The following is an 18286-nucleotide window of genomic DNA, read 5'->3' as shown; positions in this document are numbered from 1 at the left end:
TGCCCTCTGGACTTGCAGGAGCCAGAGCTCGGTGGACGCAGAACTGACCGAAGGCTGCTTCTGCCCCGAAGACCAGATCCTCTTCAATACGCACACGGACATCTGCGTGCCCCAATGCCGTAAGCCGTCCAGCGGCCAGGCCCACCCCTGAGCACACAGGGCGGGGGCGGGGTGGACAGGTGGACAGGAACCCGCAGAGTGGCCCCACCGGGTCTGGCCACCTTCGCTTTCCTCAGCTCACCGCCGGCCTGTTCCGCATGGCAATGGCACAAGATGGCCACAGCGTGGCCTGGCACGGCCCGGCGAGGCCCCTGCCGGACAGGCAGGCCCTGTAGCCACTGCCCGGTGCCCAGCCACTGACTCCTCCTTCCTTTCCTTCCAGCTTGCGTGGGGCCGGATGGGTTTCCCAAATTCGTGAGTGGTTCTGCCCCAACTGCCCTTGGCCCTGCCCTAGCTAGTGGGGGGGGGGGGGCGCCCTGTGGGGAGGCCCCTTGTCTGTCCCCGGGGGCTGCTCTGAGAGGCCTGGGCCTGACCTGCTGCCTGCTGTGGCTGAGGGCAGGCACCTGGAACCTTGGGGGACCCTGACCTGGTCTGTTCCAGCCTGGAGAGCGGTGGGTCAGCGGCTGTCAGATCTGCACGTGCGATCCGACGACCGTGTCGGTGCAGTGCCGGCCAGTGCAGTGTGAACCCCAGGACCAGGCCCTGAACTGCAGTGGGGTTGGCTTTGTGCCAGGGACCAGGCCCCGGCCAGACAACCCCTGCTGCCTGGAGAGGCTGTGCGGTGAGCGCCCCAGAGGCACGGGGTGGGGGGCGGGGCAGGCTAGCGACCCCTGGCCTGCTAGGTACAGCCGGGACCTGCGGGCGACAGAAGGGGGCTCGGAGGGAGCCCCAGGGAAACCGCCGAGAACCGGCCATGGACGCACGGGCCCAGGAGGGCAGGCCACCCTGACAGCCTCACCCCTCCTGCAGTCTGCAACACGACCACCTGCCCCCAGAGCCCACCAAAGTGTGAGCTGGGGCAGGAGCTGACCAGCACCCAGGGGGACGCCGACTGCTGCCCCACCTTCAGCTGCCGTGAGTGCCGGGGCTGGCCGGTGGGGCTCAGGGCTGGGGCCCCCTGCACTGGCACAAGCTCAGCCCCACTTCCTTTCAGGACCTAAGCTGTGCACCTACAACGGAACCGTCTACGGGGTGAGGAAGAATCGGCGCCCACAGGGCTAGAGTGGCCGGGGATGCCCGCGCCCCTGAGCCCCCACTGCTGGTCCCCACCCTCCTGCCCCAGCACCCTCAGCCAGAATGTGGGTGGGCGCCGGGCCTTTCTGCCCAGAGCCGTGCGAAGTGCTGTCTGCGTGCTCTGCTCCAGGGTGCCCCGCCGTGGCCCCCGCCCGGTGTCCCGCCCTCTCCCAGCCTGTGCTGGCCAAGGGCACGGCCACACCCCACCAGAGGGAGGAGGAGCCCCCGCTGGCCCCACCTGACCCTGCCCTCTGCCCCAGCAGCCCTCCCTTGTCCACTGCAGGTTGGGGCCACCTTCTCCGGGGTCGTCCCCTGCCACACCTGCACCTGCCTCCTGGAGGGCGCCCAGGACCCAACTGTGCAGTGTGAGAGGGACTCCTGCACCACCACCTGCCCCCAGGTGAGCCCGAGGCCACGCAGCCCCGTCCCCATGCCCTGGGCAGCATCCAGGGCCCAGGATCGGGCTTCCAGAGGGCAGCAGGAGTCAGAGGGCAGGTGCCGGAAGTGGGGGTGAGGCCGAGGCAGATGCAGGTGCTCCGTGTGGACGAAGGCCCGGGCAGGGACACGGCCCCCACAGCAGGTGCTGCCAAGGTCACTAGGACTGCAGGATGTGGCCAGGACGGCCAAGGGCGTGACCTCCCCGCCTGTGCCCGCAGGGCTTCGAGCACTCCTGGGCCGATGGGCAGTGCTGCGGGGAGTGCGTGCAGACCGCCTGCCTCACGCCAGACGGCCGGCTCATCCAGGTGACGGGAGACGTCCTTCCCCAGAGACCCTCACCCCCAGGCCCCTGGGCCAACAGGATGACCCCCAGGCTGACCGCTGCCTCCCACCCTGCATTTCAGCCCAACGAAACCTGGGTCAACAGCCGCGTGGACAACTGCACCCGGTACCGCTGCGAGGCTGAGCAGGGGCTCCTGGTGCTGACCCCACAGCCTGTGTCCTGCCCAGACTTGTCCAGCTGCCGGGTATGTGAGAGGCCCCGCCCTGTCCCCGCCCCCCGCCCTGCCCATAGGCCTGCCCGGCCCACGGCTCCGCCCACACGCTCCTGGCCCCACCCATGGACCTGCCCCTTCCTTGGTCCTGCAGGGCACCCTCAGGAAGACCGGCTGCTGCTACTCCTGTGAGGAAGCAAGTAAGTTGAGGCACCTTTGTGCCCACCATGGGGGTCCCGGCCCCCACTCCAAGTCCAGGGAGGGTGCTGGGGTGGAGGGCTGGCCTTCCTCCTCTGTGTGAGGGTGTGTCAGGCTCTGCACCTGTGTCCCCTTCCCAGACTCGTGCCACGTCCGTATCAACACAACCGTCCTGCAGTACCGGGGCTGCGTGGCCGAGGCACCGGTCACCGTGACCTTCTGCGAGGGCTCCTGCCCCGGAGTGTCCAGGCGAGTGGCCCAGCAGTGACCACCCCCACTGCCCCCACTGCTGGCGCAGGGACACGCATGCTCCCTGGTGCTGCCCGCCGTGTCCACGCCATCTGCATGCAGCCAGGCCACGCGGGCCGGGGCACATGTACTGTGGAGCTGGATCTAGGGCTCAAGGGCCCTGGGCTGCAGCCTGCAGGGGTGGGCGTGGCCTGAAGAGGCAGGAGGACAGCTCCAGGACCCGGAGGGTCCTCTAGGGGAGGGGTCTGCACAGGGCCAGCAAGATGGAGAAACTGCTTCAGGGGAAGAGGCCCAGGGAGGGCCCCGGAAGACAACGGGACTCTCAGTGCCCAGGGCCCCACATGCTCAGGGGCTCCCCTGGGCCGAGCGGTGACCCTGAGGGTGCCTTGTCTACAGGTACTCCATGGAGGCCCAGGCCATGCAGCACTGGTGCACCTGCTGCCAGGAGAGGAGCACCCACCAGGAGGTGGTGACCATGCGGTGTCCGGACGGCATGGCCATCCAGCACGTCTACACGCAGGTGGACAAGTGTGTCTGCACCCCGTCCTGCCTGCCCTCGCCCACAGCCCCCACGGACACCCTCGCCTAGGGAGACCCCACAGTCAGGACGTTCTGTCTTGTGCCCCCCGCGCCTCTCCACCTGGAGCCAGGACTCGCATCCCACACGAGTCTCAGGCGGGGCTGCCCCATCGCACCCTCTGGAACTTTTCACGGCGCCCACTCCTGCCCAGGGGTGAACTGGCCTGCTGGAGGGTGCCGGGCCAGCAAAGAGCTGTCAGAGGGGCTGGAGTCCAGCCCGCCGAGACGCCACTGCCTCTCTCAGGCCCCTGCCCTGGCCTCACTCCCTCGCTGGTATGAGGATGCCCAGAGCTGAGCAGTGCCCATGGCTATGCAGCTCCCAGCAGTGCCTCCAAGCCCCTGCCGCCTGCAAAGCTCTGTGGAATGGGGGCTTCCTGCTGGCAGACAGAGGCCGGTCCAGGCAAGGCCAGCCACCAGCAGGGAGCCACATTGGGTGAGGTGGCAAAGTCCCCAAGCCCAAGGGGCGGGTCAGAGATGGGCCGAACCCCCAAGGTACCCCTCTTCTCACCCAGCTCCAACGTCACAAATAAATTCTGAGCATTGCGCTGTCTCCTGTGCTGGCTTCCTTCCCGCCAACTGCGTCCTTGGGCTCTCCCTTATGGCCAGCTGCCAGGGGCCCCCAGGGGACGTACTGGACGCAGCAGGGGACTGAGGGGCAGTCAAGGCAGGAGGCAAAGCCCCCGGTCGCTCACAGGCCCCTGGGCACCCCCGGGGTCCATCTCGGGCTATGGATATACTGGCCAAAGGGCAAAGGTCAACCAAGGTCCCAGAAGTCACCCAGGTGTCACTTCAGACACAGGTGCTGGCCTGAGAACTGGCTTAGGAGGGGCTGATGTCGTGGTGCAGTGGGGCGCCAGTTCAAGTCCCGGCTGCTCCACTTCTGATCCAGCTCCCTGCTAATGGCCTGGGAAAGCAGACGGCCCCAGTGCTTGGGCCCCTGCCGTCCACGTGGGAGACTGATGAAGCTCGCAGCTCCTGGCTTCGGCCTGGCCTGGCCCGGGCCCTTGCAGCCATCTGGAGGGTGAACTCTGAAACTCTGCCTTTCAAAGAAATACACAGGGGCCGGCGCTGTGGCACAGCAGGTTAACACCCTGGCCTAAAGCGCCGGCATTCCAGATGGGCGCCGGTTTGAGTCCCAGCTACTCCACTTCCCATCCAGCTCTCTGCTGTGGCCTGGGAAAGCAGTAGAGGATGGCCCAAGTCCTTGGGCCCCTGCACCCGCGTGGGAGACCTGGAAGAAACTCCTGGCTTCGGACTGGTGCAGCTCCGGCCGTTGTGGCCAATTGGGGAGTGAACCAGAGGATGGAAGACCTCTCTCTCTCTGCCTCTCCTCTGTGTAACTCTTTCAAATAAATAAATAAATCTTTAAAAAAAAAAAAAGAAATATATAAAGCTAAAACAAACAAGCAAATAAAAAGCTGACAGGGAGGGTATGGGAAGCCCTGGCCCTGCAGGGGTGGGGGCAACAAGGGAACCACGAATGTTCCACTCTCACATGTGGCCCACGCCTGCACCATGTCTCCTGCAGGCGCCTGTCACCACCACCCAACCCCAGATGCTTCACACCATGGGACGAGCTTGTGGGGCTGGTGGCTGGGGTGCAGTGGGCGAGCTGTGCCCTGCGGCCTCTGGTGGGGTGAGGAGGGCCACCCCTCCTCCCACCCCAGAGCTCCCGCTCTCTCCCAGGCACCTGTGCCTCAGTCTGCGCTCCCAGCTCTGGTCTCAGCGAGCCACAGAAGGGCCAGGCACACAGGGTAGGCACCCCCGCCCCATCCCTGACCAACCCTCCTCTAGGCACCCAAGCCAGTGCGATGGGTGCGGGGGGAAGGGCTGCCCATGCTCCCATGCCCAGGGCAGAGCTCCGGGGTGTCCAGCGCAGCTCAGCCAGCCAGTGCCGACAGCGCACCTCCCCTGCGCCGGCAGCACGTGGACACAGTCCCGTGCACTCCCCGCCCCTGGGGAGCCCCCCCTTTTCTGAGGGCTCAGCTCCACGTGAACAGAGCGTGCCTTCCCAGCACTCTGTCCGCATCACGTTCAGGACGGACACACGCTCTCTCCAGAAGGCCAGCGGGGGCAGAGAACAGAGCCAGCTGCTCCTGCTGCACTGGACCCCCCGCCGCCCAGCGCACCACACGGCAGGCATCTCGCCGTTCCCTGAGCTGAGCCAATCACCCAGGGGGACCCAACCTCCCAAGGGGGAGTCTCGGCTCCCCAAATCCCAGGGCTGCATTCTGCACTGTTCCGGGGAAGGGGTGGGGATGGGGGCGGGAAAGGGGTGGGGGCAGCCGGAGCCTGCACCTGCTGTCACAGCAGGCCAGGAGCACGGTGGTCCCCATGGTGGGGACTGGAGAACTCCCCCTGCACCTGCCACACCACCCAGGAGTCTGACTACACAGCCTCTAGCTGCGCAAGCCCCAGTGAGCCATGGATCTGACTCATTAGATAACCAACACTCTCAGGAACAAAACAGTTTCCTTACAGGACTTTATTTCTGTTTTTATATGGAGCATTTATTAAATTAGAAGGCTGGAAAGTAAAAATATATTTTACAATCAAAGAAAAATCTGGACACTGGACCCCAATAAAATCGTCAGAAGGCAAGTTCTGGGAATCGGCCAGCCAACGCTGGGCGGAAGAGATGCGTGCAGGGGGGGCGGTGCGGGAGGGAGCCAAGCACACAGGATGCCTCGCTCATGGTGGCAGGCCCTGCTGTGTGGGGTAGTCCGGCTGTGCCGCCCAGCCTGCCCAAGGAGCCTGTCCACACCCTCGCAGATGGTGGCAGCCACCTTGCACCCACCCAGACAGGAGTGTGGAGGGCACTGGGGCTCGGGGGCTCTCACTCCCGTGGATGCGCAGGCCGCTTCACACAAGCCCTGAACCGGATAGAGCGGGTGCCAGGGGCAACGAGCCTGTGAAGCCGAAAGCCCCAGAAAACGAGGTCTTTCTTTACTCTGCTAGAAAAATAAAGTTTTCATGGAACAAGGCAAATGCCAGTGGAGAGCCTGGAATCACCTTAAATGAATGCCCTCCCCTTTGCAGACACGGAGCTGCCGCGAAGGCAGGAGCCAGGCGCGGGGGCCGCCGGCACGGGACCCAGCAGCAGCCTGGGGGGAGTGGTCCGGACCGGCCCTCCTCCACCCCCAGACTGAAAACCTCTGGGACCCACGGCTGACAAGGAGCACTCAGGCCATCACCCCACTCCCACCCTCCTTCACCCATCGCCTTACAAAAATAAATATTTATGAACAACGCATCTGACGCAGCACCCGCAGGTGCAGAAAGCAGTACTTTCTAAGGACGTTAAGCCTGCATTTCGGGGAGGGGAAAGACCGACACTTGGGCACTGACTGCTCTCCGCATCTTCCCAGACGCCCTGACCGCTGGGTTCACGGCAGGAGCTTGTGTCCACAGGCGGGGACCCCGAGCAGCTGCAGGTCGGCATGCAGGGCAGAGACGCACAGTGGCGTAACGTGCATGGCTTCTCACCCCAGCCATCTGACTGCCCCGCATGCGCCAGCCCGAGGGGGGCCCACACGTGAACATCCACCAGCCGCCACTTCTAACACTCAAATCGCAGCTGCACAGCGGGAGCCGGCAGCAAGCCAGCCGGCGCAGGCCCCACGCTGCACCCAGGGTGGGTCCACAGGGGCGGCAGAGGCCCAGGACATCACCCCAGGGGGCCCCTGGCCAGTGCCAGGGCGGAGCCAGGACTCATTCTGCTTCCTGTTGGCACCTCCCCGGGGCCCGCCCAGGTGGTGACCAGGTGAGCCAGGCGAGAGGCGAGGCCTGCCGGCTGCCCACAGGAAACCAACACTCAGCTGGCCAGGTTCACGACAGAACATCAAGGGAGGGACGCAAGTTCAGAAATAACCCCTAAGTTGGTGTGAACGGACTGCATGTGCCTCAGCCCACCAGGTGTCCCAACAGACACACGAGGAGCCAGCGGGCACACAGCTCCAACGCCTGGCGAGACGGCCGCTTCCCACAGGACGGTCGCCAGAACAGCTGGGGGGGGTGGGGGGGGATGCACGCCCAGGCGGCAGCAGAATGGCAAGGCCTCGGCTCGCAGTCTCCCAACCCACGGCAGAGGGGGCTGCCCCACCCTCGCGGACGGGCCAGCTGGAATGGCTGCGGGAGCGAGCACCCACCCGTGTCCAAGAACAGGTGCGGGTGGGCGGCACATGGCCGAAGAAGGGGCCACACAGGGGCTCTGTGCTGGGACTCCTGTTGGGACAACGACCTGGGGAACCGTGGGCAGGCGGTGGCGAGGCGAGGCGAGGCGGTGCGGGCGGGCGGCCCTAAGACTCCTCGCCCATCTGCAGCAGGGAGTTGACGGCCGCGTCCTTGCTGCCGTGCTGGGCCTCGAGCACGGAGCGGATCACCTCCTTGTCCATGCTGGGGAACATGTCCTGGATGGCCTTCAGGTCCTCCTCGCTACAGCGGGGCTGAGCACGCACGGCTGGCGGCGGCACAGCCACGGGCACCATGCCGGGGCCGCAGACGGCGGGCATCCCTGGAGCAGAACACCAACTCTGGTAAAACACCGGCGATACAAAGCACAGTGCTCATTCTCACGGGGCGGCCACGCGCACGGCCACGAGGACCTCAGCCAGCAAGGCTCGGGCACAGGCGCAGCGAGCGGACCCACAACTTCCCGCACGCGCACTGCCCGAATTACCAAGCTCATCGTTCAAGGCTCACGGGGGAGAGGCAGACACGCTGCTCACGCACGTGGACCGAGTCCACACTTCGAGAACTCGTGGCCCGCAACATGGACATTAACCTCCACTGCCCAGAAGCCACACAGCCACCTCCTCACCTGGCGACCAGCCAGCAAGCCACAGGCCACACCCACTCACCCCAAGCAGCCAGCGTGCAGAGCCTCCCCCACGGGCCAGGCGCCCGCCACAGCTCGAAAGCCTGTCGGCGTCACCGCCCGCCCTGAGCTGTGCGCCAGCCGCCAGAGCAAACATTACACACACGTTAACAAAGACACCGGCACACAGGGGCTGGCACTGTGGCACAAATTAAGCCACAGCCTTAGATACCAGCATCTGTACGAGCGCTGGCTCAAGTCCCAGCGGCTCCCTGCTGATGCATGTGGGAGAGTACAGGTGGCCCCAGTACTTGGGCCCCTGCCGCCCATGTGGGAGACGAGGCTGGAACTCCCAGGTCCTGGCCTCAGCCTGGCCATTTGGGGAGTGAACCAGCAGACGGGGGCTTTCTCCGTCTCTTTCCCTCTGTAACTCTTTCCAGTAAATAATCTTAAAACAACAAACAAAAACACCAGGCTGGCACCGCAGCTCAATAGGCTAATCCTCCGCCTGTGGTGCTGGCACCCCGGGTTCTAGTCCCGGTTGGGGCACTGGTTCTGTCCCGGTTGCTCCTCTTCCAATCCAGCTCTCTGCTGTGGTCTGGGAAGGCAGTGGAGGATGGCCCAAGTGCTTGGGCCCTGCACCCCATGGGAGACCAGGAGAAGCACCTGGCTCCTGGCTTCGGATCGGCCCAATGCCGGCGTGGCGGCCACTTGGGGGGTGAACCAATGGAAGGAAGACCTTTCTCTCTCTCTGTCTCTCTCTCTCACTGTCTAACTCTGCCTGTCAAAAATAAAAATTAAAAAAACAAAAACACCAGCAATGAATACGTCAGCAAGGTCATGTGCTGGCTGTTAGAGAGAAAATATCTTACATATGTTTAAAAAAAAAATCAGCCAAGAAAACGCACATGAAAACCCAAATAAGCAGGTGGCAGGAGGCGTGGTCTGTGGTGCAGAGAAGGCCTGAGCCCGGCACACACCAGGAGACCAGCAGGCGTGGCCGGCCTCAGGGAGCCACCTCCTTTCCATTTCAATTAGTTCATCCGAAAGGCAGACAGACAGGGAGCTTCCACTGGCTCACTCCCTAAACGCCCGCCGACAGCCCAGCGTAAGCCAAAGCTGAGAGCCAGGAACTCGCCCGAGTCTCCCACACAGCCATTGCGGAGCTGGGGTCTGTAGTGGACAGAACTGTGTCCCTCAGAAGCTGGGCTCTGACCCCGGTGTGAGTGGGGCCTTGTGAGGATCCAGGGTCGTCACAGACGTGACCAAGTTGAGACGAGACCGTGCGGAGGAGGGACCCCAAGTCCAGCGAAAAGGCTGGAGCGGCGCGGCCCCAGAAGCCAGGGGAGGCGGGAGCCTGCAGTGGGAGAGCGGCCTGCCCCGCACACAGCGACTGGCACTCGTGCTGTCTCTGGCTACCGTCCTCTGTGACGCAACCTTAGGGCGCTGATGACACTCCTACGATGGCACGAATGCCACAACACGCACTAACAGAGGCTGGCATGCACAGACACGGCCCGTGGGGAGGCCGCCCACGGAACACGCCCCTCGGGGCTGTGGGCCCAGCTCCGGTCGCCGCACCCCGCGAAGCACTCCCACCAGGTCCGGGGAGTAGAGTTTCCCTGCCGAGACTCCCTCCTCTCCACCTCCCTCTCCGTCCAGCTGTCCTCGTGTCTGGGCCACCTCGGGCTTCCTGCTCAGCACGCTCCAGACTCCCCAGGGCCCCGGGCAGCTCTACTGCCCCCGGACGGGGTCCCGACTCCCGCAGGGCCTTGCAGCGTCACAGTGGGGTGCTGGTGTGCCCTGGCTGCCGCCCCAGGGCCTGTCCTGCTGCTACCCTTGCACAGTGCTCTGAGCACTCAGTGCCGAGGCCACACAGACCCAGGAGCCTCCACCCCGTGGTTCTGGCCACCACCCTGCCCTCTGCTTGGACCCGCAGCCTGCTGGACACGGCTGTGGCCCTGTCCACCCGCCCAGCTCTGGGGCCTGTTACGGCGGGTGGCTGGGTCAGGCAACAGTCGCCGTCACAGCCACAAGTGGAATTCACCGAGGGGAACAGAAACGTCGGCTGTGCTACCCCCAGGCGCTGCGCACACAGGGGATGGCGTCTCCCACAGCAGCTGCTCCCTCACTGACTCGCGCACAAACACCTCAACGTATCTGCGGGGGAAAATAAGCCCCAGCATCTTCACAGGCGCGAGACTGCCGGGCACCACAGCGCCTCTCTGGAGGGCTCTCCTGTGAGAACTCCCTGCCCCGTGCCTGCTCCGCCCAGCCCCCAGAGAAGGGGTCACTCACCTGCAATGGGCACGTAGCCGACGCCCTGCTGGTACACGGTCGGCATCAGGACCACGGGCTGAGGCGGCATCACCATGGCAGCTGGCAGAGCCTGGAACACCAAAGCCCAGCGGGGGTCAGGGAGACACACGGTACCCTCCCAGCCTCCATCCCACCGCACGGTCCTGGCCAGGCCGAGCTCACAGCACCAAGTCCCGCCGGGGTGGCCGCACCGGCACTGCTACAGGGCTCACCGAGCTGCTGGGGTGTGCCCAGAGCGAGACCAGAGACACAGGAGTGTGGATGTCAGAAGCCACGACACCCACAGCACCCCAGCAGAGGCGCAGGCCTTAGTGAGCACAGCCGAAGCGCAGGAGGTCCCTCGGCTAACTGTGGCACCGCTCTGCGTGCGTACGGACCACGATGCACCGCTGTAGCAGCCGTGTCCGTGACGCTGGCGTCTGTGGCTGCTCTGCAGCACTGTGGCGCACGCCATGGGCGGCCTGGGTGAGAAGCCTGCCACACTCCAGCTCCGACTCCGGCTTCCCAGCGCAGAACCTGGGAGGCAGCGGATGACAGCTCACGCGCTCGGGCTCCTGCCACTGCTGTGGGAGACCCGGATGGAGTTCCTGGGTCTCGGCTTCAGTCTGGCCCAGCCCAAACTCCAAACTTCACCGAGCTTATTTATCACGATTTCTCACGTATGACAGGAACAAGCCCCAGCCAGCGACACCATTAAAAAAAAAAAAAAAAGACACCTAGCGAGGACTACCTGCCAGCACCCTCACTGTCCACGCTGGTGCGCGCCAGCGAGCCTGGCATGGAGACGGATCACGTTCCACTAACACAGCTGTCTGGACGCCCCCGAGGAGGGAGCTTTTACCCTTGGGTAGGGCGGTGACTCTGAGGTCCCAATGTGTTAGCTGCGCTCAGCACACAGCAGGTCTGTCCCGACTTCCAGGAGCCCCTGGCTGGGGAGGAGAAGGGGAGGAGGAAGGCATGGACAGACGCTCTGCCTGAGGCCTGGAGGGAGGTCCCCGCCAAGGGAGCCCCAGGCGCCGGGGCAAGGACACGGGGTCAGCGCTGGGAAGGCCCAGGTCTGGACACACCCGCTGCAGGCTCAGTTTGCAGAAATGGTGCTGAATCAGCACAGGGGTCTAAAAGTGCGACACGCTTCCGGAGGGGACGACGTCTCCACACAGACAGCCAGGTCCCAGCCCCAGTGCACGCCAAGAAGCCGCCCATGCTGCTTCCCCCAAGAGACAATGCAGACTCTCGGGCCACCTGGTTCTCCCAGAGGAGAAGCCAAGGCTGTATCGGGAGAGGCCCCGGGAGCCACAGACGGGTCTCCCACGAGGAGAGGCAGGGAGGGACTGCCCCCACCAGCTGCTGCGCACCTGCCACACACTGCCATGGCAGGTGTCTACACACACACACACACACACGGCTGCCGCGGCAGGTGTTGACACACACACACGCGTGCGTGCGTCACTGCCACGGCAGGTTGTCTACACACTCACACATACACACACAGGCATCGCTGCCATGGCAGGTGTCTACACATACACACACACACACACACGGCTGCCGCGGCAGGTGTCTACACACACACACGCATCACTGCCACGGCAGGTGTCTACACACTCACACATACACACACACACACGGCTGCCGCGGCAGGTGTCTACACACACACACGCATCGCTGCCACGGCAGGTGTCTACACACACACGCATCGCTGCCACGGCAGGTGTCTACACACACACACACACACACGGCTGCCGCGGCAGGTATCTACACACACATACACACACACGCATCGCTGCCACGGCAGGTGTCTACACACACACACACACGGCTGCCACAGCAGGTATCTACACACACACATACACACACGGCTGCTACAGCAGGTGTCAACACACACACACACGCACGCACGCATCACTGCCATGGCAGGTTGTCTACACACACACACACACACGCGCGCGCGCACGCGTCACTGCTGCGGCAGGTGTCTACACACTCACATATACACACACACGCATCGCTGCCGCGGCAGGTGTCTACACACTCACACATACACACACACGCATCGCTGCCGCGGCAGGTGTCTACACACTCACACATACACACACACACATGGCTGCCGCGGCAGGTATCTACACACTCACACATACACACACACGCATTGCTGCCACAGCAGGTGTCTACACACTCACACATACACACACACGCGTCACTGCCACGGCAGGTGTCTACACACACACACATGCATCGCTGCCACGGCAGGTGTCTACACACTCACACACACACACACGGCTGCCACGGCAGGTTGTCTACACACTCACACATACACACACGCATCGCTGCCACGGCAGGTGTCTACACACACACACACGGCTGCCACAGCAGGTATCTACACACACACACACACACACGGCTGCTACAGCAGGTGTCAACACACACACGCGCGCGCGCACGCGTCACTGCCATGGCAGGTTGTCTACACACACACACACACACGCGCGCACGCGTCACTGCCGCGGCAGGTGTCTACACACTCACACACACACACACACACACGGCTGCCACGGCAGGTTGTCTACACACTCACACATACACACACACGCATCGCTGCCGCGGCAGGTGTCTACACACACACACACACACACGTCGCTGCCATGTTGTCTGAAGCAGATGGGGACGTGAGGACACCACTGTGCTGGGGTCCCTGGGACTCAGACACCGTCACTCTCACGGCTGTGGTTTACAAGCAAGAGTGACAAACACACCCAGAGGAGGGAAGGGCTGGGGGCAGAGCCCCTGGAGACCAGGCAGCAAGTTCCCCAAGGGTCCCTCCCACACGGCCACACGGCCATGGCAGCACACATGAAACGCTGCCTGCCGGGGCCTGGTTCAGGACCCTGTACCCACAGTTCAAATGTCTCAGCCAGTCGGGGTTGGGCCAGCAGACAAAGGACCCCTATCCTGCTCTCCGTAACTCTGCCTTTCAAATCAATCTTTGACAAAAAAAAAAAAAAAAAAGCCCTGAGTGCTACGAGGAGATGGCAGGACGCAGGACCCAGGACCCGAGGAGCCCCGCAGCCGCGGCTACCTCAAGAACGGGGCGGAGGGGCCCAAGGCTCTGGGCCCCCGCCCAGCACAGCCAGGACAGCCGCCTCACTTCACCGCCTGTCACTGCCTGATGGGAAAAGCAGACCCTGACCACGCGGCAGCCCCAGGACCATCCCTCTGCCCATGTCTCGGGCCCTGGAGAGCCCTGACACCAACAGCAGGGCCCGAGACAGGACGCGCTGCCTGCCCTGGGAGAGTCCCCAGGCCAGGACAGCCTACGGGCAGGATCGACACAGGCGCTGCCTGTCCAGGCTGCGTGGGCAGGGGCAGGGAGGGGCAGCGCCCACAGCCAGCCTCCCCTGCCGCTGTGCTCTGCTGGCCTCTGGCTGCCCTGGAGCCACCGCAGGGATCCCGCCCCCTGGCCTCGGCAGACCACCAAGAGGGTCTGAGAGTGTGAGCAGGCCACCCTGAGCAGACTCCAGCCCTGTGCAGGACGTGACCCCGTGACCCCTCCCTCCCCGTGCAGGACGTGACCCGGCCTCACCGTGTAGGACATGACCAGGTTGATCATGCCCTCCTTGTCGTCGCCCTGCCGCCCGCTCAGGCTGTACCACTCGTCCTCCACCTTGCCCTGCTTCAGGGACTCAGGGATGGTGATGTGCGTCCAGGCGATGCGGTCGTCCATGGAGAAGGCTCGCTGAGGACGACAGGAGGGAGGTCAGCTCCCGGGGCGCCCAGGGGCCTCATGTCCAGAAACGCGGCTGTCAGCCCAGCAGCACGCCTCAGGACCACCGGCAAACGGTCCTGGGCTCCCCTCCCCGGACAGGAAGAGGGGACAGGGCCAGGGTTGAGGACGGAGACAGACTCCTCTGGGCTGCAGTCCATCTGCCCTGGCCCAGCGACGCCTGCTGCTCCTCCTCTGCCCTCCTGCTGGCCCTGTTCCCCCGGCTGCCACCCATGAGCCCCGATGTCCCGGAAGGGGACGGTGCTGTGATGTCCCCACAGCCTGCCAGGCTCCCCACATGCTCCCTGTCTTCCCAGGGGCCACTGGAGGGAAAGCCAGGGGGTCGGGCAGGGGCAAGAGGCAGAGCCAGCTGCACACGCCCTCCCCTCCTGGCCCTCCCTCTGCTGTCCTTGAGCCCGGCTCCACCAGGGCCTCCCACAGCCCACCTGAGGCACGCGTGCATAGACACGGCCCAGGGACCCTCGGGAGGCGCTCCTGGCCACGCGTGTGACTCCCTAGAGGTGCAGCTCGCCCGCACGGCCAGCTACCTCGCTGGGCCCGGGACGGGACAGGTCCGCTCTGCCCAGTGTCCAGTGCGTCTCACTGGTGACTGTGTTTCCAAACACTGTTGAAGGAGCTGAGAAGGGTGTTGCTTTTCCGAGGCAGTGGGACAGCGGGCAGGTGTGCGTGCCTGTCGGCAGCAAGTGGCTGAGGTGCCTGCACGGCCCAGAGTGTCGCCCCCGGCACAGCCAGGCGTCCCACTCACCTCATCGAAGATCTCCAGGTAGAAAGAGTCCACCCCCGGGGGCACCGTGCACTGGATGACCTTGTTCCAGCGCGGGTTCTTGGCACCGTTGTGCGCCGTGGGTGTCTCGTACACGGCATAGCCCAGGCGCAGCCGGCAGTACGGGTCCATGCGGGTCATGCCGTAATTCTTCGCCAGCTTTGCCTGAAATCAAGTTCAGAAAAACGAGGCCCCGAGCGTCAGGGCAGAAGCTGGACTGGACGCTCACCCATACTGTGCCTTCTGGAACCCTCCCACCGGCCTGCCCCAGGGGTGTGGGCTACAGCCATTCTGACTCACCCGGACACAGCCGGACCTCATCCTCCAGGGCACCAGAGCCAGGAGGCAGAACCTCCAAGGAGGGCTGCTCGGCCTCCCCCCACTGGCCGGGGGGGCACCGCTGACATGGCACAGAGCGACAGGCTCCAGGGGCCACAGGCCAGGCCACAGGACACCTGCTCCGGAGGGCTTCAGAGACAGCAGCCCCCGGCCTCTCCCTTCCCCAGGGGGTGGGCCGCAGGGGCAGGGGCTGAAGCACGCAGAGCGCACCTCCCAGAGCGCAGGCCCTGCCGTCGGGCCAGGAGGAGGCTGGCTGGGCCTGGACGCGCGACGGCGCTGGGACGGTGACTGCAGCAGTGAGACGCACGGCTCTGGCAGCTAAGACTGCTGATGAAGCGCTTACAGAGGCCTCAGCTGAAACTTCCACGAGAAAACCCTGTGACCTTGGTCAGGACAGGCAGCAAAGGCAGAGACCACGGCGAGAACGCTGACACACCAGGCTCCCAGCGGAACTCAGAGGCTGCTCAGAGCAGCCGCGTAGGACATGAAGGGACCAGACGGGAGAAATGCTTTGCAAAGTCTCCTGTGATGCAGGCCTGGCAGCCAGGACATTGAAGGATGCTCAGGTCCAAGAAACGGGAAAACTACCCAGTGAAAACAGGCCAAGACTGGAGGAAATATCGGTCATAAACAGGCAAAGATGCTGAACACCAGCCATCAGGGAAATGCAAGCCACACTCCAGTGAGACCACACACCAGTCAGACAGCCCCCCCAAAGCAGCCTGAGCCCAGCCCCAGCTCTGGCCGACTCAGCAGCCCGTGGTAAAGCACAACGGCACCGTCACCTGGAAACTGGGTGGCGGCTCCCACGGCAGGCCCCACGCCCCGCGCCGAGGAAGGCAGCCGACGCTCACAGACAGCCCCAGTGCCTCTGTGATGCTTCCTTGAAACTCCACAAAGACCAGGCCACCCGCGGCACCCACCAGGGCTCGGCAGGCCCAGGGCGCCAGCTGCTGATGCAGGGACTCTGCAGGGCGAGCAGAGTCCTCCGTCCTCAGCACGGGGGCCTGTGACACGTCAGGACTCAGGGACACATGGTGGTGCCTGCAGGCAGAGACCCACCCGGCTGCGGGAGACCCCGCTGCCGGCACCGCCCTGTCCAGCTGCTGCCCCGCCTTCCTCGCCTTCCGCAGACTCCAGCAGAGGCCTCTGCCCTGCGGGGACCCCACGGCCTCCCCGCACCCTTCCACTCTGGCCTGCTCCCAGAAGGGCCTTCCAGGACGTCACAGGGCGAGCGAGCCCGGCCTGCCATCCTCACCCAGCCCCCACAGCCACGCCTGCCCAGCCCCACCTGGGAGTCTGCTCTCAGCCCTGCGCTGCCAGCCCTGGCCTCCCTGACCTGTCCACCTGCTCCTCCTACGCCCGCTTTTGGGCCACATGACTCCACCCTCCAGGGCCAGTGACTTCCACCAGCCCTGCGGGGTCTCCATGCCAGCGCATGCAAAGAACATGCAGGGAGCAACACACCCCGGCTTGTTCTAGCAGCTGAGCACAGAGGCAGAGCTGCGGCCTGCACTGACCGGGCACAGGGGGCTCAGACGCGGCACGGGGGGGGCTCAGACACGGGGGGCTGATAGGGCACGGGGGGCAGATGAAGGGGCCCGAGCTGTGGTCTGTGCTCAGACAGGGCATGGGGGACACAGACAGGGCACGGGGTTGGGGACAGATGAAGGGGCCCGAGCTGTGGTCTGTGCTCAGACAGGGCATGGGGGACACAGACAGGGCACAGGGTTGGGGGCAGATGAAGGGGCCCAGGCTGCGGCCTGTGCTCCTGTGAGGGAGGCAAGGAGGAGACGACACACGGCCACCCTGGCTGCATGATCTGAGAGGCCGCCCAGACACAGGGAGGCCGTGAGTGCCGTGCCCTGCAGGATCCCCAGCCACACGGGGTGGCGCCAGGGGCCAGGTCTGCACGCGCTCACAGGCCCTGGGGCACCTGAAGGGCACAGACTCGACCTGCTCTCAGGGCAGCCGTGGGGGCTCGGAGACCTCCGGGGAGGCAGCCAGGAGACGTGTAGCCGCCTGGACAGAAGAAGGGCTCCCAAAAGGGAAGGGAAACGCTGGGGAAGCGACCAGGAGGCCTCTTCAGGAACCAGGGCCTGGCACCGCCATAGCACACAGGCGGCCAGTGGTGAGCTGGAGGGAGCGCGCACCGCGGAGGCCCTTGCGAGGCCCTTGCGAGGCCCGGCCAGGCACTGACCCGAGCACCTGCAGTTGCAGCACCCCACCAGGAGGTGGCAGCCCAGGGCGCCAGTGAGCAGCAAGTTCAAGGCCAGCATGTGGGAGTCCCCTGATGATGGCCCCCTAAGCCCCCTGCACGTCTGCTCGGCTTCACAGGGCGCTTGGTGTGATCGAGCCATGTTCAGTGTTGCAGTCCACCTGCAACCCGTGGGCCTGCCCATGTCAGGGACTGAGGTGGACCAGTCTTCACGGTGCCCCCCCAGCAGCTCCGGCAGCCTGCATGCCTTGTAAGCAGGGCATTTAAACGGCCCACTGCGCGCCGACTGCCAAGCTGCTGTCCTGCCTTCGTTTTAATAGAGGACTTAGCTCGGCGGCAACAGTGATGCTGCTGGACACACACTGATGGCACTGCTGTCTCAGCTGGCCGCGGGAGCACTGGGCTGCTCTGCGCCCCCACCCCACCCCCGGCTGCCCCATGGAAGAACAGGGTCTGGCACAGGGCCGACCCCCCGGAATCGGTCGTCACTGAGCATCAGATGCGAGTGTCGGCACACCCAGACGCAAGGCGCCCTTTGTCCAGCAGGAATCCCCGCCCCACCGCCAGCGCCCACCTGCACCACGGTGACGCTGAGGCGGCCCACGGTGCCCACCGCCCCTCCGTACTGCAGCTGCTGCGCGGCCTGGGCGTCCAGCTGGATCTGCTGCTGCTGCTGCGTGGGCGTGATGCGGAGGAAGTCCTGCGGGAGCTCCCCGATGTACACCTGCGGGGCGAGGGCGGGAGACAGCGTCAGATGCTGGGCCGTGTGAACTGTAGCCTCTGGGCTCCACCCAGGGCCCAGTCTGCGCCCCCACCCCCACCCATTTCCTGTCCAAGCCCCACATGGTGCTCAGTCCTTCTT

At 64.7% G+C, this 18286-nt stretch overlaps 2 protein-coding genes across 3 annotated transcripts in view; one reads left to right on the top strand and one right to left on the bottom strand.

The window, feature by feature from the left end:
• Positions 1 to 3361, top strand: part of MUC5B (mucin 5B, oligomeric mucus/gel-forming) — a 31291-nt gene extending 27930 nt beyond the window's left edge. Inside the window, exons 41-51 of the mRNA XM_062198511.1 lie at positions 19 to 119; positions 383 to 414; positions 601 to 781; positions 970 to 1074; positions 1154 to 1191; positions 1517 to 1633; positions 1890 to 1976; positions 2076 to 2198; positions 2320 to 2365; positions 2504 to 2612; positions 3009 to 3361. Of these exons, the coding sequence (XP_062054495.1) occupies positions 19 to 119; positions 383 to 414; positions 601 to 781; positions 970 to 1074; positions 1154 to 1191; positions 1517 to 1633; positions 1890 to 1976; positions 2076 to 2198; positions 2320 to 2365; positions 2504 to 2612; positions 3009 to 3201 (1132 nt within the window). The 3' untranslated portion in view covers positions 3202 to 3361. The remainder of the gene's footprint in view (positions 1 to 18; positions 120 to 382; positions 415 to 600; positions 782 to 969; positions 1075 to 1153; positions 1192 to 1516; positions 1634 to 1889; positions 1977 to 2075; positions 2199 to 2319; positions 2366 to 2503; positions 2613 to 3008) is intronic.
• Positions 3362 to 5661: 2300 nt separating this feature from the next.
• Positions 5662 to 18286, bottom strand: part of TOLLIP (toll interacting protein) — a 31595-nt gene continuing 18970 nt past the window's right edge. For both annotated transcript variants that reach the window (XM_062195667.1, XM_062195666.1), the window contains exons 2-6: positions 17999 to 18148; positions 14850 to 15032; positions 13904 to 14056; positions 10306 to 10396; positions 5662 to 7704 (exon numbers count right to left, since the gene is read on the bottom strand). In XM_062195667.1, coding sequence (XP_062051651.1) covers positions 7490 to 7704; positions 10306 to 10396; positions 13904 to 14056; positions 14850 to 15032; positions 17999 to 18148 — 792 coding nt within the window. In that variant the 3' untranslated portion in view covers positions 5662 to 7489. The remainder of the gene's footprint in view (positions 7705 to 10305; positions 10397 to 13903; positions 14057 to 14849; positions 15033 to 17998; positions 18149 to 18286) is intronic.

This window comes from Lepus europaeus, chromosome 7 (genome assembly GCF_033115175.1).
Source record: "Lepus europaeus isolate LE1 chromosome 7, mLepTim1.pri, whole genome shotgun sequence".
Taxonomy (NCBI): Eukaryota; Metazoa; Chordata; class Mammalia; order Lagomorpha; family Leporidae; genus Lepus; species Lepus europaeus.
The sequence above is the reverse complement of the archived record's forward strand: the minus strand, read 5'-3'. Positions and strand labels throughout refer to the sequence as shown.